This window comes from Engraulis encrasicolus, chromosome 12, assembly GCF_034702125.1.
Source record: "Engraulis encrasicolus isolate BLACKSEA-1 chromosome 12, IST_EnEncr_1.0, whole genome shotgun sequence".
Lineage (NCBI taxonomy): Eukaryota > Metazoa > Chordata > Actinopteri > Clupeiformes > Engraulidae > Engraulis > Engraulis encrasicolus.
The window spans coordinates 26,697,893-26,723,921 of record NC_085868.1 but is presented as its reverse complement, the minus strand read 5'-3'; the positions used below and the strand labels follow the sequence as shown (position 1 = coordinate 26,723,921).

At 43.7% G+C, this 26,029-nt stretch overlaps 1 protein-coding gene across 1 annotated transcript; it reads right to left on the bottom strand.

Moving 5' to 3' along the window:
- Positions 1–9,504: 9,504 nt before the first annotated feature.
- Positions 9,505–25,761, bottom strand: zgc:172122 (uncharacterized protein LOC571844 homolog). The gene is made up of 8 exons (XM_063211869.1): positions 25,692–25,761; positions 23,866–23,951; positions 23,015–23,081; positions 22,079–22,411; positions 15,147–15,351; positions 14,580–14,704; positions 11,697–11,978; positions 9,505–9,602 (listed from the first exon to the last, which is right to left on the bottom strand). The coding sequence occupies exons 3-8, from the start codon at positions 23,073–23,075 to the stop codon at positions 9,505–9,507; spliced, it is 1,104 nt and encodes a 367-aa protein (XP_063067939.1). The 5' UTR covers positions 23,076–23,081; positions 23,866–23,951; positions 25,692–25,761.
- Between the last annotated feature and the right edge of the window lie 268 nt (positions 25,762–26,029).

Sequence of the window (26,029 nt, the reverse complement as noted above, 5' to 3'; positions counted from 1 at the left end):
GCAGATTCGTTTGACTGTTTGTTATAATTTGTACTTTGAGTTTGTAATTGAGGAAATAGCGATGTTGATGCAGTGTGATTGAGATATTTGGTGTAAAGCTAGTTATTCTAGCCAGTGGGCTTGCCCTAGGTATGCCTTTGAATGGTTAACCATGCTAACTTTGGTAAAAAAAACGGACTTTTATGTATCATTACAGCACCTAAAGCTTAGGCTTTCACTTGTTATGGAGTCTGTGAATAATTTGTTTTATGCTTGGGTTTAAGGATCTTTAATCTTAAGCTGGTTTATTCACATATTGGACAATGCATTTGGGATAAATGTATATCCCTGGTAATTTCAGGATAAAACTGCAGGTTTTCATGTATTTGGGTACTTATGATTTGGTCATTGTTTGAATTCAATGTTGAAGATTTAATGATTCTATGTGACTGTGTCACAGTGACATGGTTAAATGAGTTTGTTGCAAACATAAAATGATCATTTAAGGTAAATGTTCTGTGTGAATACTTTCATTAAGTCACAAGTGTTCTAATTTACATTTTGAGGAGAAATAAAAGTTCTTCCTGTGAAGCGAACATCTGAACAACGTGTGTGTTTTGTCTTTTCCTACCACAGGGAGAATCGGTGCTCCCCTAACATATCAGTTAGGGAGGCAACATATGTCAAATGCAAATGCTGATGAGAACATGCATGGTTATACTGGTTGTTCTGTATATTTCCTGTGTACTTCGTATCTGTTGGTGATGCTGGCTATGATTATGTCCTCGATTGTAAATCACTTTGGTTAAAAAGTGTCTGCCAAATGCAATGTAATGAAATGTAATTTTATACTTTTGATGATTAGAATAAATTGACCAGTTGTAGATGGGTCGCAACATAAGTTCCATCGAAAATTGTGGGCCCCAAGACGGTTCCAGTGAAGAACCAGTTCTACAGTATTCTTACTACAGCTCAACTGTAATGTCATGCCCTCTACTGTGACTACTCCGGAGGCTGGCATTGGCACTGGGCCAAACCATTTCCCTGCCACAGATTACCATTCTGACTAAAGGATGTACAATGTACTTCCTGACTGACACAGATAATCAAATGTTTGAGATAAGCTGCTGTGAAGTAGTCCCTGCGACTATCTTGAAATCTCGCCCATCCCGTCACCTGAGTTTGATTTGCATGTTTGGAAGTACCTAAACATCATGACCACTATATGATACCCCTCCCCTCCCCCACCTCTGCTCTGTGGAATAGGAAAGGCATGCTTTTCCTCTTCACTTTCTCCATGCATGCTTTAGATTAGTTTCTCAACGGGGGCTCTACAGCGCCCCAGGGGTTGTTGGGGACCCCTATAGCAGTGGTTCCCAACCTATGGGTCGGGACCCCCCTTATGGGTCGCCAAAGATCCACAGGGGGTCGCGGAGCCCTCTTGATTTTAAGGGGTTTCGTTTTAAATATATATAGCCCATGTTGAATAAAAGACAAAGCATTTAACTAATAAATGCATAGACGCAACAAATTGTAAGTGCTACATTAAACATTTATTCTATATTTGACCAAAGACGAATTGAGGAATAAAATAACTAAAATAAGTTATCGCAGGAAACAGAGGGCATCTTGTGACTCCGTCTCGTGCGGGCGCTCGCGTGGTTGGGTCACCAAAGCTTAAAATAGTAAAAACATGGGTCCCCTAAGAAAAAGGTTGGGAACCACTGCCCTATAGCATTGAGAAGGGTACAGTTGAGTGGGGACGGGCCAATAACATTAGGCTAGATTAGTCTATTTTATCTTTCAATATTTAGGCAGACTTGTAATGAGGTCATGGGGGCGTGGGGAAGCTCATGATGAGTTCGAGGGGGCGTTTGTTCAAAAAAGGTTGTGAACCACTGCTTTTGATAATAAGTAGGGCCATTTCTCTCAACCTTCAAAAACCCAGACAGTTGCTCTTAGGCCTATATAATAACCTCTCATTACGTCTGGGTTCTACTCTGTCTTCCCCCATACATAGGCCTATAGGACAACCAACCATGGCTTTCACTGCACTGAGTATGTCTTATTACAGGAAAATAACTTCTTTTTTGTGTGTGTTCAACATGCTACCCTATTCGGACATTTTACCTTGAAAGGGACCACCTAGCCTACTTAGCTCATACAATTAGTGGTGTGGATCGACACTGCCCTCACGATCCGATTCGATCACGATTCGGGAGGTAGCGATTCGATTCAATCCGATTCTATGCGATCCAATCCGATCCGATCCAATTCTACAATGCATTGCAATGCATTACATTTCTACTGAAAGCAAAGCAAATGTTTAATCAGTCATGATGAGGCAATACAAGTAGTCAGATACTGAGCAACAATTTATTAGCTGTTTTCTATATCAGTCTGTATCTATCTCTATCTATGTTTTGAAGTGCTTTTATTTAATGTAACATTCATTTGCTCCCGAAATATCCATGGAAGTAATTGAAACTTAAAAAAATTGCCGGATCGATTCTGGAACTTGCCGGATCGATTCTGGATCATCCATGCCCCGCATCGATTCGGATCGCCGAATCGATCATTGTTTTTAATAACACTATCAGCTACATGATATAGCAATACAATTACATTGATGACAAATGACAACAGAAAACATTTTATTTTCACATGGGCATACTCTCTGAAACACCCCACCCCCCCCACCACCACCACCCGCTCCCCACCTGCCCCCGAAAAGTCCCCAAGTCCTTACAAGTACACAAGCAGAAATAAACAAAATGTGTGTGTAGAGGTACTTTTCCTGTGTGTAAGAGAGAGTCACTACCTGATGGGAACCTGCCAAAACAGTTGCTTTCATTTCCCTTAGTTTGTTTATGAGATACAAAATGGACACCGTGATGACACAACAAAGAACATCCAACTTTACTGAAAACAGCAGACAACTCAGGGATATTTACAAGATTGAAAAATCAAGAAAAATATAGCTTGAAACGTAAAACATGACCTGTTCTGTTTTGTAGTTAGACCTATAACTGCAATACTTTTCTTACATCAATGTAATCTATTGTATATAAATAAAGACATCAATTTTTATTAGGGAACAGCTTTACCATCAGTGAACATTCTTTTTCAAAACATGTAGGCCTATACGGCACTTTTCTTTCTATGCTTACCTTTCGGTTACAGTACTAACATTGTGAATATGATTGTTAGACCTCATCCCCAGAGGAACACTGCCCTCTGGTGGATACATGTACACGTACAAACGGTAACCATGTGCAAAAACTTTTAGTAGCCTATACACTGTGTGTATATGGTACATATTGTGTGTGTGTGTGTGTGTGTGTGTGTGTGTGTGTGTGTGTGTGTGTGTGTGTGTGTGTGTGTGTGTGTGTGTGTGTGTGTGTAAAACCAATAACGTGTGTGTGTTTGAATGTCAGTGTTTAACGCGATAAATATGGACACATCTTTGTATGTGGGTGCATGATAGTGTATGATAATGTATGCTGGCATGTAAATAAGCCACTTTGACCCCCCCCCCAAAGTCTCTCTCTCTCACATACACACTCACATGCATGCACTTCAATTTAGCATTAAGTTTACCAATGGGACATCACTTAACCCAGTGGTTCTTAACCTGGGGTGCGGGCACCCCCTGGGGGTGCGCCAGACATTACAGGGGGTGCGCGGAATATTGTTTGTGTTGAGGTTGTGACCAAAATTCAGCTTGGGAACACTATGATTAGGCCAAATCTAAACCAAATCAAAACACGTTTTGAACCCCATTTAAAGTCATTAAGCTTTTCATTAATATCTCAAGCAAAAATCATTGTGATTCATCATTAAAATCCTTTTTTAGTCCTTATACACATTATACATGTTGGGTTGGGGGTGCACGGCTAGTCTTGGGAACAGGTAAGGGGGTGCGCTGAGAAAAAAAGGTTAAGAACCACTGACCTAACCCATTAAGACACTGTGACACAATGACCAAGTCAAAGTGCAGTACTAAAGGCTCATCATATCTTAGTACTATGGTGCTTAACTTTGCAATGACTATTACAGCATTCCACTAGTGGTACGGCGTGCATTAAGGAGCTACCAAAGTTAGACAGAACGTTTGTTGAGCTTTAAAGGTACACTGTGCAGGAAATTGTCAAAAAGGGTATACTGCTCATTGAAACTGGGTAATAAGTAATAAACTAATACTTTCTAGTATGGCCCAAGCACAGTCATTTTTGCAGCTAAAAATGTCCATTTCTGGAAATTCAAATGGCGGACCATGGAGAAGATCCCCCTTTTCATGTAGGCCTATGAAAAGTGTAATTTTCCCAGTCATAATGAATATTTGGAATTTGATGGTGGTGGTAAGTATTCATGAAAAATTTTACTTAAGTGAATGGGTAGCATGCATTCTGGAAATAAACAACTCTCACACATGTGTACCTTTAAAGAATGTCGTCTTCATAAGTCATTTAGAGGTCCTAGTGTGCTAACATATTAATCCACAAATCAAAAACATCCAGGGAGATGCAGTGTTCACTGCGGGGGTCGCCATCTCTGTTTGACAAAAAAAAACATGAATATATTCGATTGTCCTTTTTGCTTGTGAGCAATGGCATCCTTCATTCAGTGAAATCCAGGGAGATTATATTTTCTTCCCTGCATGGGACCGACCATTAAAAAACAGGATAACCATGGGACACCGGGACAGGTGCACAACACTTGCTCACTGCCAACACTCCTTGACTTTACACATAAACAATACACTGGAACCATCCTATTCTAAAGAAGACAATTTACTAATGCAGGTGTGTGAGTCATGCTTTTGTTTTTGTTTTCCTCTGAAATGTCCGTAGGGCACATTGTCCTAAAGTGATCCAGTGCAGTAGCTGAAGGTTTCTTGAGAAAGAAAGAATGTTCCACGTGCACACTTAAGTGTTCTCTGTACTTCCTTTAGATTTTATGCAGATATCACATTGAGCCAAAGCAGTCATCACAGCATTCTCCTGTCAAATGTTATCCTGAGAGAAAGAAAGAAATACAGAAAGAAAGAGCAAAAGAAAATGAAGAGCAAAAGCGAAAGAAAGAAAGAAAGAAAGAAAGAAAGAAAGAAAGAAAGAAAGAAAGAAAGAAAGAAAGAAAGAAAGAAAGAAAGAGCAAAAAACAAAAGAAAGAAAGAACAAAATAAACAAGATGCGTGTCAGTGCAGGTTGTTGACAAAATCTCCCCCTGCATTTACTGTACTGAAGTTCCTCCAAAGATCTCCCTGATACAGCAGTTTATCCCCGTCAGAAAAAGCCCCGTCAGTCCCTAGCCTGCCTGTTGCATGGGAAACCTCACCTCAACAACCAGCACAGACAAGGAAGTAAAAGTCAATGTGTACACGTCTTGTTGCTGATAATTGATTCGGTAAGTCTCCACTCATATGACCACTGGAGCATACAGAAGGTTACTGTAAGACACCGAAAAACAACACCCTGAAAGAATACTTGAATTCACAACAGATAATAGCCCGGGGATTAGATGGCAAACACTTGACTTCCCCATTGCTTAAACTGAAAGCAGTGCGAACATGCACAGTCACGGACTTCCCTTTGGCATGTGTTTGCTCTGGATAATCAGGGATTTTCTAACAACAGATATCAAAGTCATGACTCAAGCCCTTTTCACATGCAACAACAAAAAGCCCAGACCTCACACGCAACTGACTGCCTTCTTCCACAAAATGATTCAACAAGGGAGGAATAGGAGCGATTAATGTACAATTCAAAAGGAAATACAATTGCAAAATATGGGGCAATCTACTATGTGTGTGTGTGAGTTACTATCATGAGGTGGGGTGTGACTTCAGATGAAATGATGACTATGATCTCTGAGTCACACGGGTACACGTGGCTGGTGTTGTTGGTGTCATTATGTCACTTACGGGCAAGTGAAACCAAACCCCTCTCCAGGGATTTTGGCCAGCAATGAACCAAATGAGAAGCTCTCTGTCTCTGTCTGTCTGTCTGTCTCTCTCTCTCTCTCTCTCTCTCTCTCTACATACACATACACGCACACGCACTGCTTGGTCACAGAAGTAGCCTTTAGGGGGCATAGTTGAACAAGAACTGTGATCAGGACACACTCTCTCGCACACATTCTCATCTATTGGTTGCATTGGGCCCGCAGCAAGGATTGCCCACCTGAACTAGAGTCGGGAGTCCGAAATACTTTACAGATTTACAAATTAATTTTACAATGAAGATAAAATGGACTACACGTCACCAATGCAACAAAAGGGATCCAATCCAGTCTCCTGAATGGTCATGACTTTCCTGTTGAACCTTTTTCAGTCTGAACCCCCACTAGATCATCTTTGGAAATATGCAGGGGTACTCAATTAAAAGTCACTGCGGGCTAGTATTTCAAATTTCTCCCAGCATGTTCAGCTTTGTGCGCGCGCATGCATGCACACGCATGCACGCACACGCACACGCACACGCACACGCACACACACACACACACACACACACACACACACACACACACACACACACACACACACACACACACACACACACACACACACACACACACACACACACACACACACACAGGTTTACTGTAATGTACTGTATGTCCAGCTTTCGTTGCGGTCTAGCTGCAGTTTTCATTCTGATCCATTGTCTACAGTACTTGGTTTATATTTGGGCATGAGTGCATGCACACACTATATAATTCAAAGTCTTCATAATTTTCATGGCAGAAAGTAATTGACGAGTATAGACCAACAACCATGCAACTGCATGAGGAGGGTTTTTTTGACAGTAACACCACAATTGATGTCCTGTGTAATGGAAGTCAGGATGTCACATAATGATAGCAATAGCAACCAGTTAGCCGCCAGCTGGTCACATAGGACTCAATGTTAATTGCTAGCTTGGAGGAATTTGCACTGCCATACTCAGAGAATGGCAGGAAGTACAGGAGAAAGGTAAAACTCAGTCATCTAACTCAAGGATATGTGTAAGATAAGCCTATTTCAAAAATGGGACAGTATCACTTTAACAAACGCCCATTATTCTGAGCAGAGGGGAAAAAGGAAGGAGGAAAAAAAAACTTCCAAGCTCTAGATAGAGGCTGAACTTCCTTGTTGGGGGACTTTTGTTGTTGCCTGGGCATCCTGAAAAGCAGGGCCACAGACAGTTTTGTCTGGGGCCAGGGACAAAGTTATCGGAAGGGCCTCCTCCACATTTAATGTAATTAATGTAATGAAATCCAAATTCTGGGCCCCCTCTCTTCCTGCCTACGCGACAACTGACCCATTTGCCCCTCCTCTGGCTTCCCCTGACACGTCTACCCCCAATCCCCTTTGCTGCTCCCTTTCCTAGGCCCCTGGCGCTCACTTGGCCTCCCTGAGGGGCATTTCAAAAGGCTCTGCGGGGCCATCGGCTGAAACTGGCAAGGAGCCTGGGTGCTGGCATAGTCTCTTCCTGCCAAGGAATGCCACAAACCAGGGCACAGCAGCGAGGAGACGAGGCGAGGAGAAAGAGAGCAGTCCACTGAATGAACCAAACTGAGCTAGATACAGCTGAGGAGGATGAGGGGGGAGAGAGAGAGAGAGAGAGAGAGAGAGAGAGAGAGAGAGAGAGAGAGAGAGAGAGAGAGAGAGAGAGAGAGAGAGAGAGAGAGAGAGAGGGCTTGTAACAGAGGAGCCCAGAGAATCAATCCAACAGAGCGAAACTGAATGAGCAGTCAATGGGTTTGTGCCCTCGTAGCATTTTGTGACTGAGCCGTGCTGCCATTGCGTCCTCTCAAACAGGGAGCTAGAAAAAGGCATCCTTATCTTTTTACATTACATTGCTGTGCATTTAGCTGATGCTTTTTCAAAGCGACTTGCAGTCATTTTAGGTACAGGGTATTGGTTGCAGGCCCTGGAGCAGTGTGGGGTTAGATGCCTTGCTCAAGGGCGCCTCAACCATGGATGAAGATAAGGGTGGAATTTGAACCTGCAATCCTCTGATCCAAAGGCCAGCGCTCTAACCATTGAGCCATGACTGTTATTTATCACAACACACTCAGCTGAACCCATACGAACACCTTAGTGTTAAAAACGTGACACACCGTCATTTGTTGCCTGTCAGGTGCCAATGTCAAGCCGTAACTGCAAGAGAGAGTTTCCAGAGTCACGTCTGAGCCAAATTCTTTCAACGCATACAAAATCCCCACAGCGTTACAACACACCATTAGGTTGGGGCTCCCCGACAGATCCAGCCTTCTAAAACTTCCTGCATAGCAAACATAACTGTCTTGCGTTTCACTCAGCCACGCCAGTCATCCAGTTTATATACTTTTTGTTTCATCTTTGTGGAAAGCCGGGGTTACTATACGGAGGCCTCTGATATCGCTACCGGCTCATAAATGGGCTAGCTGCCCCACAAACCTCTGGCGGGCTGCTTTTGAAGTGGGCTGCCCCTCAGCTCCTGGTGTGGCTGAGGTATTCATAGGCATCTGATTACAGTCCAGAACATGTGCAGCGCACACCACAAGTCAGACTGACAGACCAAAACCATGTTGGTTCTTCTTGTACAGGGTTGGGAAACCTTTTTCATTCGAGGGGCCACTTATAAAGTTCTCCAAGGGCCGTATATGAGCACAAATCAGTATTCCCCCCGCACTTTAGGCCTATATTGAAGGCGGCCACCTTTACAAGAGACCCCAACTTAAGTCCCCTGAAAATATGACTTAACTGTATTGAAAATGTAATTTTTAAGATTTCTTGGCAAAACATGTCATATTTCATGTGAAACTGCATAACATAAAATTATGTCGGGAGCCGGATAAGAGGGCCTCAAGGGCCACAAATGGCCCTCTAGACATTCCTCACTCCTGTGTTAGTATTTTACTATATGAAGATTAATAGTCACACTTTACATTAGGATACACACAGTTACAGTTAAAGCAAAGTGTTACCACCAGACAAACACATGAGGCAATATTATTGATGCGTGGACGGTACATTGTTGGTTTGCAAAGACTTGAATAATGGTGGTTAAAAGGGGGAGAACAACAAAGTTGTAACTGATGTGATTTATCAAATCCCCACATTTAAAAGTTAACATACAGATAGGGTCATCAGCAACATAGACTATGACAACCAATACATGCACAATATAGCCTATACGCATGTAGGCTATTCACAATACACGTGTTGTCCCATTATAGCTACAATTTTGGAGTTCGTCCCTTTTCACCACCATTATAGTCCCATAAACCTGATTGTAGAAGACCCTTTTGTGGTTGAGTTCCTTGACACTCTTACCAACAACTTTACTAGTAGCCTAATTGCAGTTTAATTTAATCCTATCTATCAAAACATTATTTGTACAAATACATTGTCTGATAAGGCTGGTCTTAGTATATAGGCCTACCTGCATGCTTATTATGTGAATTGAACAGGAAGCATATTAATGGCAAGGCCAGGATACTTTCTGCACATCAAAGTGTGTTTTTGATGTTTATTGCATACTTACTTGGAACGCATCATCAGCATGGGGAACGTTTGGTCACACACATACACAGACACAACAGCAGCGCTGCCACGATAAACATCATGATGAGGACAATGATGTGGGAGCGCCTGGCTGTAACACAGAACAGAAACACCAACAACTGTCATGTTCACTGAAACACAATACAATACAACAACATTAAGTATGTACGTATAAGGCGCAGCAAATTAAAATACACACACACATTCCCACTTTCACACACTCGCTCTGGAGGCCACTCGCCAGGGTTCATGTGAGGAAAATAAACACACATACGCACAGCAGTAAAAATAGTCCTAAAAAGATTACACTGGAAGCCACCGCAACAGCCTATTTTCATAACATCAAGGGTGTTAGGTAAGGAAGGAAGGAAGACTGGAGTTACTTATACACAACATTTACGAAACAAATATCACAGATACAAAGCAGCAAAGATGCAAATAAATGGCAAAGTATTTACCAATCTTTGGTTTCTTCTTTCATGCTATTTTCTATTATTAATTTGCATTACACCTAGGCTACATGAAAATTCTAATGACACAATATACAGTAAGTAACTGTACCTAAGAGGATACAACACATTTCAAGTTTCGTCTGAATGAAACCCGAGAGCACAACTGCCGTCAGGTAAAATGCCCACCTGTTCATTACATCCTATACGGCAGTTAAGTTTGTGCTAAAGCAAAAGTCCAGATGGTGGGTCAGTTTTACATCTAACACCTGCAAGGTTCCACTGACCTGCGTTAGCAGCAAAGCAGACTTGTCAGCCTATATAGGAAACTACAACATACAGTATGACCATACCGTATATCAATGAATTCCTAGATCCATAGTTAAAAGCTGACTCATTTCACTCTGATTTGTAATGCAACAAGTCCAGGAGGCAAAGCCCCAACTGGACTTGAAGTTGCCATTATGCTCGGCCACGGTCACCAAAGACCAATTCCAGATGGCACATCTTACATCCCCAACACCTGCACTTTGCGAAGTGTGGCCAATCAGCCACACAATAAAGTTTGCCGTTAATTCAGCCTTTGGAAAGTAGGCTCAAGCCCAAATGCGAAGCCCATCATACAGTACGTCCAACCAATACCTGGACAACACCTCTAGCCTTGTGAACAAACCCACCTGGCAGCAGAAAATAAGTTTGCCTTACCAGTTGGTCTAGTACTGCACCATGAAAGATAAGCTAAAAGCATTGCAAAATCCATCCTTCAATCATAATGCTATGTTTGAATCTGTTCAATGGGGCCTTGACTCACAAAATTGTAGAATTATAGTGAACAAGCGAGTAAAGCTAAATCCTGATTCCGTTTGAAACATGCTTTGGATTCCACATACGATAATAGCAATTTTTTAAGATTCGGATTGCCGTCATTAGACCATTTCCCGGCCCCATGAGCCAACAGGAAGGGGTGGAGACTTACGTACCCCATGAGTCGTGGTCTGGTCTCCAAAGACCAAATCCAGATGCTACGTCAATTACACTCCCAACACCTGGCCCTAAAGTCGTTAAGTGTTCTCAAATGGCACAGACACACCCTACTGTAACAGCAGGGACCCGGGTTTGAAGTGAAGTGAAAGTGAAAGCCCACCTAGGAAACTCCAACTCCTATTGTCATTGGGACACAGCACTCCACAGCACACAAGTGCACACTGCACACAACAAAATTGCTTTTATGCCTGCCATTTATGCCGTGCAAGGGAGCAGCCCTCGATGGTGTCCCAAGGGAACAGTGCAGCAGAATTGGGTTCTCATTACATTGTATGTAGTGATGGGCAAAATGGATTCAATAACTACAATCTAGCGCCACACATTCTAAATGACCGTGATTTACCAGTCCAATTCAAGCAGGTGATCATTCAACCAGCTAGTCACCTGCTAAAGTCATTTTGAATATGTGGAGCTGGATTTTAACTTATGTATCCATTTTGTCTATAACTGATTACGTATGCAAGGGCGTAGGTTTGGTCTGAGCTTTGGTGGGGACAACTTCAATTTTATATTGGTAGGGACATGCCACAACAATCCTCCCCCCCTAAACCTACGCCCGTGGTAGTTAAGTATGTATTGGGGGTGGTGGGGCTTTCAGATGACTTTGTCCCGGCCAGGCACCTTTCAAAGCTGTCAGCAGCCCTGTCTGGACCTAATATAAAGTATCAAAGTGCGGTCGTTCAATTACTCACCTCTGTTCACAGAGGCCGACGCGGCAGCCTGCAGGCCTTGGTGGTGAGCTCGGCACACGATGGTCCTGTCGTCCATCAGGCGCTGCTGCACCAGCACGGAGCTGACCACGAGTGTGGTGCCGTCGCCCTGCTCGTAGTAGGAGGACACGGGGGGGCCCACGGTGCGGTTGTCCCCCTCCACGTTCCAGGAGAGCCGCGAGGCCGGACGCGACACCGCCGAGCAGTTCACCTCCACCACACCGGGGGACACTGTGACGTGGGTGATCTCAGGCTTGGGGAGAACTGCAGCACAGAGAGAAGGGCAAACATAGAACATCGTGAATGTGTTAAATACTTACTGTAGAGGAGAGAATTAGAGCCATTCATTTCAATGGTGTGTCGTGTCTCTCTGTGTGTGTGTGTGTGTGTGTGTGTGTGTGTGTGTGTGTGTGTGTGTGTGTGTGTGTGTGTGTGTGTGTGTGTGTGTGTGTGTGTGTGTGTGTGTGTGTGTGTGTGTGTGTGTGTGTGTGTGTGTGTGTGTGTGTGTGTGTGTGTGTGTGTGTGTGTGTGTGTATGTGTGTGCGTGTGATAGAGTTAGCACTCGTTCGTGTGATTGAGAGTTAGCACTTGTTGTTATGCTTTTTGTGTGATTTATGATACTGTTTTTCTAGAACTGCTTTGGTCCTGTCTGCACTGTAATTATGTTATGACTCCTTTGTGAGATTGGACACTAGTGTTAACTCTTACAGGTTACAGACAGGGATGCATGCATAGGCCTACTGGGTTCAGGCCCAGGGGCTTAAGAGTCAAGGGGGCCCTGAAGCCCAAGCCTCTATATTTCCATTCTCATTTTGCATTAATATTGCGGTTTTAAAGGAGCACTTCTGCCAATTTCAATATGCTGTTATATTGCTCATGTATGCTGGTGTGAGCATTATCCTTAACAACTTTATTTCCATATGTTCTCAGGGGACAAAACCCAACCCCCCAAAAACATAGTGTCTCTAGTCTATCATTTGGCCTAAAACTGTGTTGGAAAGCAATTCTTATTGAGGCGGGCCTTTCCTGATGTTTGGCCCGGGGCCCATGGAGTCATTATCTACCTCTGGTTACAGGACATAGTAGGTCGCGTGTGCTTAATCTTAGACTCTAAGATGTTTGAACACGAGAACAAAAGAGTTGACATAAAAACACATAAATCACCAAACTACAGTAGACACAAAGCTGACCTAGACTCAGGAAGAGGGAGAGAGGAGAGGCACAGAGAGAGAGAGAGAGGAAGAGGGAAGGAGGGACAGAGAATGGTGGACAGAGAATACAAAATGAGCACATGCGTGGAGTTATATGCATGGAATAATTCTGTTTTTAAGAGGAATGGTGGCAGTAATTGGTTTGCGCACAACTCATGTTAACTCTTTATTCATTCCAAATGTGGTCGCGTCTTAGAAATATTTTGGATGCAGAACACTGTTCCACACATGTATTATATTCTGGAACTTGTTTGAAACTGAATAGGCTATACTGACAATATTTAGTTTGAAATGGGAATACTCCTTGCTCTTGCATGCATGTCACTACACTCATTGAGGGGAGGATAGATAGGAGAGGGACCGACAAACAGAGACAGACAGGCATACAGTAAGGAGGCAAAGCTTTCACGCCCCTTCCTATGCTAGGTTTCACTGACACACAGGGCAGTGGCAATAGCTGCACTGAGAGGCATAACTGACTGGTGGGTATGATGGAGGATGACAAAAAGATAGAGAGAGAGGGGGAGAAATGAGAGAGGGAGAGAGAGGAGATGGAGATAGAGAGTGACAGAGACAGACAGATAGAAAGAGAAGGAGAGCGAGACAGAAAGAGAGGGAGAGAGAGAAAGAAAGAGAGAGAGAGAGAAAGAGGCGGGAGGAGAGAGAGAAAGACAGACAAATAGAAGTAGACTGTGAGAGAGAGAGAGAGAGAGAGAGAGAGAGAGAGAGAGAGAGAGAGAGAGAGAGAGAGAGAGAGAGAGAGAGAGAGAGAGAGACTATCCTACTGTCATGGCAATGGGCCTAAGTCCAACTAGCCCGTCTCTCCTTGGCATGTGCATCACGTCCTAGCTCCCAGCATTGTGGACTGTTTAGTAAAGCCCTGATGAATAAGTTAAGAAACACATTGTTCTGCGCAACAAAAAGACACTTCAGAAGCACAGCAGGTAGGGAAGGATATAGTAAGAACGTGCGGCACCCTCCAAATTCTGACAACGAGCACTTAGAGTGAACCCACCTCAAGATTTTTTTTTGTCTTTTAATGGCACTTGCCTGTATGCTATTAGTTTCTAGAGCCCATTAAACTGAATGAAAGTTTTTGGTTCAGTGAAGCTTCGGCTACCCAAGAGATTAAAACAAAAGAACTGCTACAGAGACAGACAGACTCAGACACACATCCACACAGAGACTGAATCATTACAGTGCTGTGTGGTCACATCGTCACAGCTTTTCCACAATGGGAGCTAATGAGTAAGTTCTACCAGGAAGAACCATCTTTGGCTGTCAACAAAACCTTCACTAACCAATCAGACTCTCCCTCTTCAATAGGCATCCTTCGCATCAGCAACATCCTATAACAATCGCAGTCCACGTTTGGGATTCTCCCTCTATGTCACTAATGCATCTTCTCTTTCAGCCAATAGATCGTCGTTGCGTCTTTTAAAAAAATACCCTGTCTCAAACTGTTCTATGCTTTCTAGCGTAAGCCGACTCCGATGGCAGGACATGCACTCCTGCCACGGAATTCGACGAGAAGACGGGAGCCTGACCCAAAGAGATTGCATAACTCATGTCAAACAATCGTTGTCAAATAAATGTCAGACAAATAACAGTCTCTTTTGCCTCTCGAGTCTATGGTAGAAAGATTAGACCTTACCGTATACAATGAGGCAGGCCATGGCACTCCTGGTGCCCTCCGGGTAGGTGTGGAACTCACAGGTGTAGCAGCCCTCGTCCTCTGTGCTGACCGGACTCAGCCTGAGCTCTGTTTGGTTCAGGGACCTGGAGGGTATTTCAAGATGAACTGTAACTTAATTATGAATTAATTCATCCTGATTATTTGTTTAGCAATTGATTGATTGATTGGTTGATTGATTGATTGATTGATTGATTGATTGATTGATTGCGGCTTTTCTTTCCTTTACTGGACAGGACTGTGAGAGAGGAGACGAGAAAGTTTGGGAGAGAGATAGGGGAGGATCGGGAAACAAACTCAGGCTGGAATCGAACATGGGTTCCTGCTCCGTTTTATGGTATCGTTCCTAAGCCCACTGACACCATGACATGTGGGAGAGTGGCAGCCACCTCCCTAAATTCAACGGCTGAAAATGTACAATGATACGCTATCAATATCTCTGAGGTGGGCCCTCCTCAAGACTTTGCAGTGAAAAAAGGGCCCCCAAGTCCTCAAATACCTTGAAACAGCCCCTCTTGGAATACACACCTGCTTAGGTTGACGTGCCCACGGAAGGGCTCCTCCACACGTGGGGCGCCACGCCGAACGTAGGAGGCCACGGTGGAGGTGTCCCCCTGCTCCGCCGTCTTCTTCCAGAGCACCTGCTCCACCTGCTCTGCCAGGGGATAGCGGCACGTCAGGGTGGCTGCTTTGCCACTCACCACCGTCTTGTTACCCTCTAACTCCACCCTCGCTGCACAAGAGCACAGTTAAAAAAAGATAGTGTTAATTCAACACTTAGAGAGCTGATTTCACATATCTATAGATAGTATTTGGTCCCAGAGTACTCTTAGTGCTGGAGGGAAGAGCAAATTTTATAAAGTAGAAGTACTCCTAAAAATGTAATTACAACACTAGTGGTATGATATTACATGACCTCAAGTTTGCAATAACATACTGAAAGTGTTGTAAATACATTTGCGAGAATACTTCTATATCAGGGGTGTCAAACTCATTTTGGTCCGGGGGCCGCATATAAGCCATGTGGACCTCAAGCGGGCCGCATTAGTAACATCATCGCAAAAAAAAAAAACGTAAAGCAGAGGATTAGTGTTCAGTACTATCACGTTTTAAGTGTGTTGAATATGTAGAAAGCAATGCAATAATGATAATCCTATGCAAAATTTCCTTGAAACTGTGTATTTCTTATATGTAATTTCCTGCCGGATGCGGCCCGCGGGCCGTATGTTTGACACCCCTGTTCTATATCTAATCTCTGGGAGGAGAGGGTGAGAGACAAAGGGATGAGAGAGGCAGGGAGATAGATAGAGAGGTATGCAACTAGTCACATGAAAACGGGCCACAAATAGGCCCAGGGGCATATTGAGTCAATGGATACGTTTACATAGTTCTAAATCCAAATTATGAATTCCCAATTAAATAGTTCCCTCGCTGCACAGCACACAGAAGGAAGAGAGGGAGAGAAAGGGATGGAGAGAGGGAGAGAGGGAGAGAGATGTTAAGATTCAAGACAACAGGACCAAACAGTGGCAGAACAATTGCACAGGGCCCCAGCGCAAAATATTGATACGATCCCCTATATGGCCTGCCAAGGTCACAACGACCCCCCACCCACAATACAGGAGAACCCTTGAACTTGTAGGGTTATTAATAGAGATGCGGAGATCCGGATCCGGATCCGGCAGGATAATAGGGTTTTTCACAGGATCCGGATCCGGTTCCAGGATCCAGGATCCGGTAGCCGAGGCTTTTCAGTCAAAATAGTTTGAGCCAACGTGATAAAAAGGGCCCACGTGTGCGAGTAGGCTATGTGTTTCAACCCTATTGTTAAGCCTGTCACGATATACGATAAGTCAATAAATCGGACGATAACTTTTTACAAGAGCGATCACTTTTCTGGCCCCGATAAGTAACGATAAGTTATTTGCGTGATGTTTTGTTTTCCCTCTCTCCCTTTCTCTACCGTAGCCGTAAGACTACTGATGGCGCGTTATAGGCCAACGCAGCGCAATGACGCTTAAATGTTGGTGTAATTTTAAGTTTCAGTGCAGTTCTGGTTGGAAAAAAAGTGCATTGATCTGGCTACTTGCGTCTTTGAAATAGAACGCTGGTGTTCCCGCGCGTCGCTTATAAGCCTCGACAAAGAATCAGCGCTAGAGACTAGGAGCGCAATATTCTTCCAGTCTCAGTCAGCGCATCTGCAACGTTCCTCAGAGAGGGGAATGAACAGCTCCAACACGGAGGCAAATGTTCATTTTGAAACATGCGCAGCAACCCAATATCCACGACGAAGACGTGTTTGTGCAAACATGAAATAGTGGTGCCTTCGCGACAAACTTACTCTGAGGCTGTTATTTTAAACCTCGCCGAGTTTTCACTATTATTTCAATGCGCCTCCTACCCCGACGTTCGTTGTCTGTTCTTTTTGTGATTTTCGCTATATTTCTTGTTTATTTAGACCTAATAATATGAGTAGGCAGTCCGCAAGCAAATCATGAAGATAAGATTTGTGGATTTAAATCTGTCACACCAGGAGAATGTGAACGGTTGAGCGCGCTACAGGAGAAACAGAGGCATGGCGACTCATAACTCATAAGAATCAATGTATGGGCGTTCATAAAGGACTTTAAAGTGCGCAGAATTGCAACTTGTTCCAGTCGAGGGTATCAGAGAGAGAGAGAGAGAGAGAGAGAGAGAGAGAGAGAGAGAGAGAGAGAGAGAGAGAGAGAGAGAGAGCTGGAACTTGTGAATCTCATGCTCTTTTGCTTTTTGCTGATGTTGAAATGCCTTTAACAGGGCTGATTTGGGTTTTGACTGACAATTAGCTAGTAACAACGTGCATTTGTTTGAAATAAGCTGTCTAAGTAATAATTTGTGAATTAACAATACCCCACCAGTAGGTTATTTTACATCACACCATGGATAGGCCTATAAGCCATTCAGTGTGCTTGAGAAAGATAAATAACAGAAAATGTTAAAGAAAGACTATATAACTTACCTTAATAATAAATACAAAAAAGCCTATTTAGAGCCTATTGTGCTCCATGAGGATGTATTTAAAAACATATATATATATCCCCCGCCGTGATGCTTTAAAAATGTGAAGGGGTGTAGTCACATTTTTATTGCATTTTACGTCATTATATTGTTTGACACATTTCTTCTTGGCGCAGGCGTCAATCTTAATTATTAAATAATTAAGAGTGACGCCTGCTAAACACTGAATGTAACATTTACATTTTAAACCTCTGAGTCTGCTGGCCCAAATGTTACATTCAGTGTTTCAAGAAGGAGGCCGCACCTTGCATAGCAGTGTTTTTTATTGCACATTATATTGTTTGAAAATGGCGAGAGAGACAATATTATCGATTATCGCAATAATTTCTTGTTATCGTTATCGTCTGGCAAAAATTGTTATCGTGACAGGCCTACCTATTGTAGGATCCGGTATCCGGTTCCGGATCCGGCAGGATCTTAAGCAGTGGATCCGGTATCCGGCAGGATCCTAAAAATCAGAATCCGGTGCATCTCTAGTTATTAATCTACAATCTCGTTAGATAGGCCTAATACCATCCATATGGTTTTCTTCTATCTTGTCCTCAAGCACATTGAATGACTTGTGATTATGTATGATGATGTGCTATGCAAAAGCAATCACTATTACTATTGCTACTGCTATAGGGAAGTCCCTTCAGGAGGGACAGACCAAACTATGCAGACGCCACATCTACAGAACATTTACCTGGAACTCACTCGTGGTGGTTTCTCCCATCAACCATCAATTCAAAACAAACCACAAGGGGACAATTTCTTACTGCATGCCAGTAAACTTTGGTCCAAATGTCAGCCAAAAGCATTGGTCATGGTTATGGTGGCTTAGGAACTTCCTTCAAGTCTAGCGCTGTGTGTCCTTTTAAGATCAGTGAACTGCATTGTTTTCTGGTCACCATAGAGGGAAGGGATGAGTAAACCAGAGAAAATTAATTTGGTGTGTGGGTGGAAGGATAGTGAGATGAGGGTTAGCAATCACACGCATGTGAAGGGTGGTCGACCCTGTGACCGGTTGCAGAGGGGAGTATTGTCTCAAGATGGAAGTCCGGCACTAGGCTTTGGCTATGGCCCCGAACGTTCAGGCACCGTACTGCTATGCTGGAGATCCTGACAGTTTCCCAATCCTTCTCCGTCTCTCTGGCTCACAACCTTGTCATCTCTTCACTGTGAAATGGCAGTAAAACCCCAAAAAAGTACTTAAAAAGAAAGTCAGTTGAGGTGCTATGGGTCAATGAGGTAAGATGCCATACCGTTATGCCTTGGTTTGATTCCGGCCTGAGGTCCTTTGCAGATCCTTCCCCATCTCTCTCTATAGCCACTCATTTCCTGTATTTCCCTCACTGTCCTATCTCAAGTAAAGGCATAAAAAGCCCAAAAAATCAGGCAGCAAAAAAGTACATCAGGCATGTGGAGCCACAAGAGTTAGGGTGTTGCTGGACTCAAATGATCTAGATCTTTTCTGTTGTTTTGTTGTTTTGGTTTCCATGTGCAACAGGTTTTTTTAATCTCCATGTGCTCATGTGTTTACCTGTCTTTCTATGCCCCACCCCTCTTTTAAGTCACCCTCCCCCAATGATGTCAAAAGAAAAGTAGAAATAAAAAAACACCTTGCTTTCCAACAGAGGTACTATACTTTCACTGTTAGACCAATGTACGTACCTGTCTTGAAATCAGCTGATTCTGAACTGATTGGGTCATATTTGCAGTGATCTTTTTGTTGTTGTTTTTAGTGACAACACAGTCCCTGGTACAGGTGAACCAGTTATATAATGTGCTACTTGCACTATGAATTTACTTCTACTTTTACATTTGTCATCTCTGCCCGTCCCATTTGATTCTTTTAACTATTCCCTTGAGAACAAGGACATATTTTAAAATGATAGCAGAGACGTGTGACTCTGTGAGTGCAGAGACCACCGAGCAAAGCAGAAATGCATCATAAGCCCATCCTGGAATTTGGGCAAAATGAAAGAAACTGTCGCAGATTTTGTCTCCCAAGCAAGAGGCCGTGTTCATTTCAAGGAATTATGTCAGAGATCAGGTTGTTAAAAAAAAGTCTTGTTTTGAGGGTGGTGCGGCACATTGTGTTAACCAACCTACTAGGCAGTAGTAGGGCAAAATGAATGAAACTGAATGAAAATGAATGAAACTGTCACAGATTTTGTCTCCCAAGCAAGAGGCCGTGTTCATTTCAAGGAATTATGTCAGAGACCAGGTTGTTAAAAAAAAGTCTTGTGTTGAGGGTGGTGCGGCACATTGTGTTGACCAACCTACTAGGCAGTTACCCATGTGGGGCCAAGTTCGAGGGTCATATCCATCCCATTAGCCTAAAAAACTCTACAGGCCATCTGCCTATAGCGACCATCAGAAATATTCACTCTGGCCTGCGAGGTTACCACGCTCTCCCCCTCATTTCCTATCCCACTCCATCACAATAACAGGCCCAAAAACTTGTAAACTTTTTAATGTTTTTTTTTTAATGACCCAACTGTGCTCCATCCTTAAACTCTGACCGGTGTCTGAGGAGGACACAGAGAGACAGTCATAGAGGTAGGAGAAAACAGGGAACACACAAAAAGATGGCGGCAAGACTGGACTCCTTCCAATGCTGTCAGCCAATGCCGTGCGCACTTTAGTGGTTTTTTCAACCTCATACTGACCTCGTCCCTGACCAGCTTCCTGTTTTCTTCCCATCTGTGACCCTCATGCGTGTCTCTCGACATTTGACAGGCGTGTCTCTCGACATTTGATTTGCTTTAAAACTCAACCCCTTCTGTTCTGTGTCCCACGATGCAGCCAAACCCCATGCATGCAGCCAAGCCTGATGTGCTCAGACGGACCCAACCCAACACAAAGCCAAAGTCTAGAAATAAACTATCACATGCCAATTCCCAGCAAAGCAAAGCACTGAGGTTTCATTCTGAGCTCCTACTCACTGAAGGGAAACAGAAAGTTGAAAAGAGGGAGGATGACAAGTTAGCTTCCAGTATTATCGTGCGCTGCACGTAGCGTGTGTCACCATCTGTGTCACCATAATTTATTTGCATCATATCTCTACTGGACGTCCACCTCAATTAAGGAAATAAAACTGGTGAGGCATCAGCCAGGCCAATTTTGTATACTGGGCTCAAGAAATATACAGTAGCTGTTGAACGGTACTAGTGGGAATAACCCATGAACTCTCTGACCCATGACAGTCCACATGACAGTCTATATGTGTGTGTAAAGCACAGCAGAAACCGCACACATGACACTGAAACTGAAACATTGTTAATCTTGTTCAAGGAATTAATGTGATTACTCAATGTACTGCACTGAAGTTTCTGTATGCTAAGCCACAAGCTCCATCATAGATAGGTACTATATAGGTACTATAGGTACAGATAGGTACTAAAACATACATGAAGTCTACCATAAAGTCTGCTATAAAGTACATTATGAAACTCCTTTCTGTTATGTCAGTTTAGCATGAACTTTGCTAAAACTAACTAAACAACAGGAGCATTCAGAGATGTGAACCTGCCCTCATGGCCAACGCTAGATGTGGTGTGTGTGTGTGTGTGTGTGTGTGTGTGTGTGTGTGTGTGTGTGTGTGTGTGTGTGTGTGTGTGTGTGTGTGTGTGTGTGTGTGTGTGTGTGTGTGTGTGTGTGTGCGCGCGCGTGCGTACGTGTCTGAGTGTGTCTGTTTGCTGAAGTGTATGAATCTGTATGTCTAGTCTGGTGCCCCCTGCAGAAGAGATAAACACACTGCAGGTAGACAAACTGACACACTGACTACAAAGGGCCGGCCAGGTAATATAGCAACAACCAGCAGCAAAGACTGTGCCTACCCTGGACAGAGATGAAGACAAGGAGAACTCGCCCTTTTTTTGTTTTTCTATAATGCAATGAAAGGTAACTACTGCATTTGGCATTACGCTGTGTGAGTTCTCCTTGTCTGCATCAAGTTAACCCACTGGAACCTACGCACTCGCCACCAGGCACCAAGTCCAAAGGCGCGATACCTCCACTGGAAAGAACATTATGTCAGTTAATAGCATGCACTTTGCTGAAACTGTTTGGTGCCCCCTGCAGAAGAGACAAACCAGAGAGAGTACAGAGAGAGAGGTTCCATTGGCCCATTGTTTCCGGGTTCTATTATTGCAAGGGGGAGGGGGGGGGGTCCCCCTTTAGGCAGACCTAAGCAGACCTAAGGACTGTTCTATTCAATGCTAGGAGCATTATGACAGCCCCTTTAGGCAGACCAGAACCTGGTCATTTTAGTTGCCCATAGCAACCTATTACATTGGCATATCTCTATACTTAAAGAATCTCTGGACAAACACAGTGCCGGCAGACAAACTGACACGCTGCCTAAAAAGGGCCGGCCAGGTAATATGGCAAAAACCAACAGCCATGACTGCGCCTACCCTGGACAGAGAGGCAGGTCCTCCCCTCCTGCTGCCCCGTGGGGTAAACATCAAAAACGCAGCGGTAGCACCCAGCGTCTCGCGATGTGGCTTTCTTGATCCGGATGGCACTGTCGTGACTGTGCGAGGCGGCCAGCTCCACGCGGTTACCGGTAGTCTGGGTGACCTTGTGTGGCTCGTCGGCGAGGTAGGAGAGGATGGTGCGGTCGCGCCCATCTAGCCAGCGCACCTGCGACAGGGATTGGCCGCTGCCTATCGTGATGTTGCAGCCCAGCATGAAGGGTTGCCCGGCAACGGCCTGCAGGTGCGATGGAGCGCTGACTTCACATGACACTGTGGGAAATAGGAACTTTTTTTTAAAACTACAGCAATCTCCAGCCTATGAAACACACTAACTGAAATTAAGAAGAAAAAAAGAATTTCACATATAGGACGCACCTCTGTATAAGCCACAGGTGTCCGCATAAGATGGGATATTCCCTCATTTTGTTCTCAGGTAATAATCAATAGACTACATTAACTGTATCATGGTACCGCAGGGTTCAAAACATGAGATAAAACTAGCAGCTTAAAAGTAGAGTCTGGAAATGATGGGTAATAACAAAAAGATGGTGTAGCCCCACCAGTGGAACACTGTAATAGTCACTGAAAAACCTTACCAACCTAATGAAAAAATAAAAAACCCTAACAGCTAATTTATAACAGGAGCTTTTTTTACTGGGTTGATGCATACAAACATGACTTTGTGCCGGGGAGGGATTTGATGGGATTTACAGTAAACATTCCCAACAAAGTAATTACAGCCTACTGTATATAAAGTCAGTTCGTATCGCCTTTGTGGTGGTTACAATTCCTATTCTGGGGGACTGACATTTCAGAGTCAGAAATGAATGAAATCATATGTCCTCTGATCATAATGACGGCTCACGTGGTCACCTTGTAATATGGAAAAGAGCAGAAGAAGCAGCCAAAGATAGAAGCACATGCCACGGGACATCTTGGTCTGCGGAGAAAACACACAAGAAGAACATTTAAGGATTTAACAGCACAACAAACCAGCACAACAAACCTCCAGTTCTTCAGAGCAATATTTTTTCATTGTGTAATGTTCGACTGAACAATAATGCAATGTAAAATTTGTTATAGACAGTGACTTGTAACAGTCATGTCTTGTTATGTAAGCTACATTTGGTTTCATCATAAATATCTGTTTTTTTAATAATCATGATGCAGGGCCCTGTAGCGTAACACACATGCAGCCTGCACACATAATTGCATGCCCATGGGGACCTGGGTTCGAGTCTAGCCTGAGTAATGCCGCAACCCTGCCTTATCTCACTCTAACACTCTCTCTCCTGACATAATTTCAACTGTCCTATTCAAAAAAGACACAAAAGCCATTAGAAATCACATGACAATCTAGAAAAAAAAATTAAATTAGAAAATACTCATTTGTGATGTGCGATGTGTGATATGTGATGTGCGAGTGTTTGTCCATCCAGGGCCACTGGCAGCCATGACCGGGCTGAGGACAAAATCATCTGAAAGGGCCTCACTCTCTAAACACACAATATAAGAGGGGGGCCTCAATTCTGAGCCTCTCATCTCCCTGGTCCAAGCTGGCCTTTGATCCCTGTGGGTGGGCCGGTGACCCCTTGTCGGCGGGGCGGTAACCTCCTGTCCACGGGTCTGTGCTCATCTCTACTTTTCCGTCATCCATAGCTGGATAGTGTGAGTCAGTGACCACTCACAGGCAGTAGTAGTATGTGGCACGTTCTGTAGCCTACCTGGAATTGAGTGCGGTTTCACCCGCCCTGTGACAAATCCTCAATAGACAGGTTTTATCCAGCTTTCCTCTTGCATTCTCCAGTTTCTAAAAAAAACACAGACAAGATGAGAAAACAGGAAAAGGTTGGACACGAGGAGGTCACTTGTGACTATCAGTGATGAAAGGACGCTCTGCAATTTGATTGTGATTATGTGACGGGTTTGGTCTGTGATGATTGTCTTTCCATGTCTTGATTCTCTATTCCTCTCTTTGATATATGTGTGTGTGTGTGTGTGCGTGCGTGTGTGTGTGTGTGTGTGCGTGTGTGTGTGTTTGTGTGTGTGTGTGTGTGTGTGTGTGTGCGTGTGTGTGTGTGTGTGTGTGTGTGTGAGAGAGAGACAGAGGGACAGAGAGAAAGAGAGAAAGACATAGAGAGAGAGAGAGAGAGAGAGAGAGAGAGAGAGAGAGAGAGAGAGAGAGAGAGAGAGAGAGAGAGAGAGAGAGAGAGAGAGAGAGCGCTTTGCATACTAAAATGAATCATTTGGGGGGGGGGGGGGGGGATCTGAATTGTGTGCTTCCATGAAACACACAGGAAGACACTGAAAATGAAGACAGTACCACCGAGTCTAACAACCTTTTACACATTATGAGAGCCTTGATGAATAAAGATTTGTCACATGTATTCATATACTTTCAGTGACTCTCTCAGTCCATTCACAAAACGTAACATTCAGGAGATATGGGTATGTCACCACGCAGACCCCTACACTTCACCAACCAGCTATCACAATAATGGACTGCTTTTAAAAAGAGCTCTACATAGTGTTGTGTTGCTTGCTAAACACAACACAATATGGCTGTTAATTTAGTAGGGGGTCTGCTGACACAGATATATGACCCATGAAAAACCGGCAGGTGGCCGTCTCTCCTCCACCTGGATTTTGCTCCTGTCAGCTCTAAACCAGCCACCCCCTAAAAGGAACTTACAATCATCTGGCAAGCATCAAGCCATGCTTTTGATGTTAGGGTAGCCTCCCTACATGACCACTCTAATTATGAACAATCCTAGACAGCATTGATTGTCTGATTACAAAAAGTGAATGTGTTCAAGAAGATGTTATCTGCACATAAACTGAGAATGTTGTAGACTTGACACTGAATGCAGAAAAAAAGATCCTCTGCAGCAATCACAAGAAACTTGGAGCGTTTCCATGCCCCTCAGCATGCCCAATGAAACAGTAGCAATTAAAAGCTTTTGCGGTTGCACTCCCACGTTCCGGGTGCCAGGAAGCGCACCAGTCCTAGCTTGAAGGCAGAGAGGCTCTTCTGAGCTGCTGTGCCCTGAAAGACGCCCTTCGGACCTCAAACAATTCCTTGTGGGATTTCGTCAACTTGTTTGAGGTTTCTGCTGTCTGGAATGTGCGAGGCAGTTTCATATGATGCTGCAAGATTTCAGAGAACAGAGGCGTTCTCGGCCATTTGGCGAATGTAGGCATTTACGCACACTTTTACGCACGCATTATAGGCTAGTAAACAAATTAAACACGCTCCATAAATATGTAAATATGTAAATTAAACACGTTCCATAATTATTTAAATAAAATGTGACATAAATAACCCCATAATTGTTATGATGTGAACGGCTATCTCTTAGGCTACTACATGATGACAGCAACCATGTTAGGTAGGTTAGTGCAAAATAACATTAAGTTTCAACGAGTAGAATTCGACTTCAAAATCGATCAAAATACATTATTTTGTAAAGTAAATTTAAAGAAATAAAGCTAGATGATATTATTTAAGTAGCTGCATCATTTTAAATCTCAGAGCTGAAAAACACCATACCTCTCATAAATAAACATTTTGCTGGAGACGGTTGAGTTCCTTCCAACGATAATCCTTCATTCACGCCAGATAGTTTACTGTAAAACTTCAGCGGCAGCCAGGCTCATTTAAAAGACTCTAGCAACACGCCCACTTTGTAGGCTATATAGTCTTCACTCTCGCTTGCATACAAACACAGGGAAAGCCGCACGTGCGGACACTCAGCCTGCAAACACCACGATAAGAGCGCCGACTAACGACCAATTGCCTGCCCTACGCCTGGCCTTTCACTCATCTGCTTTCGCTTCCTTTATGTGTGCTGTGCACGATGGTGCATTATTAAATGACACCAGATGCAA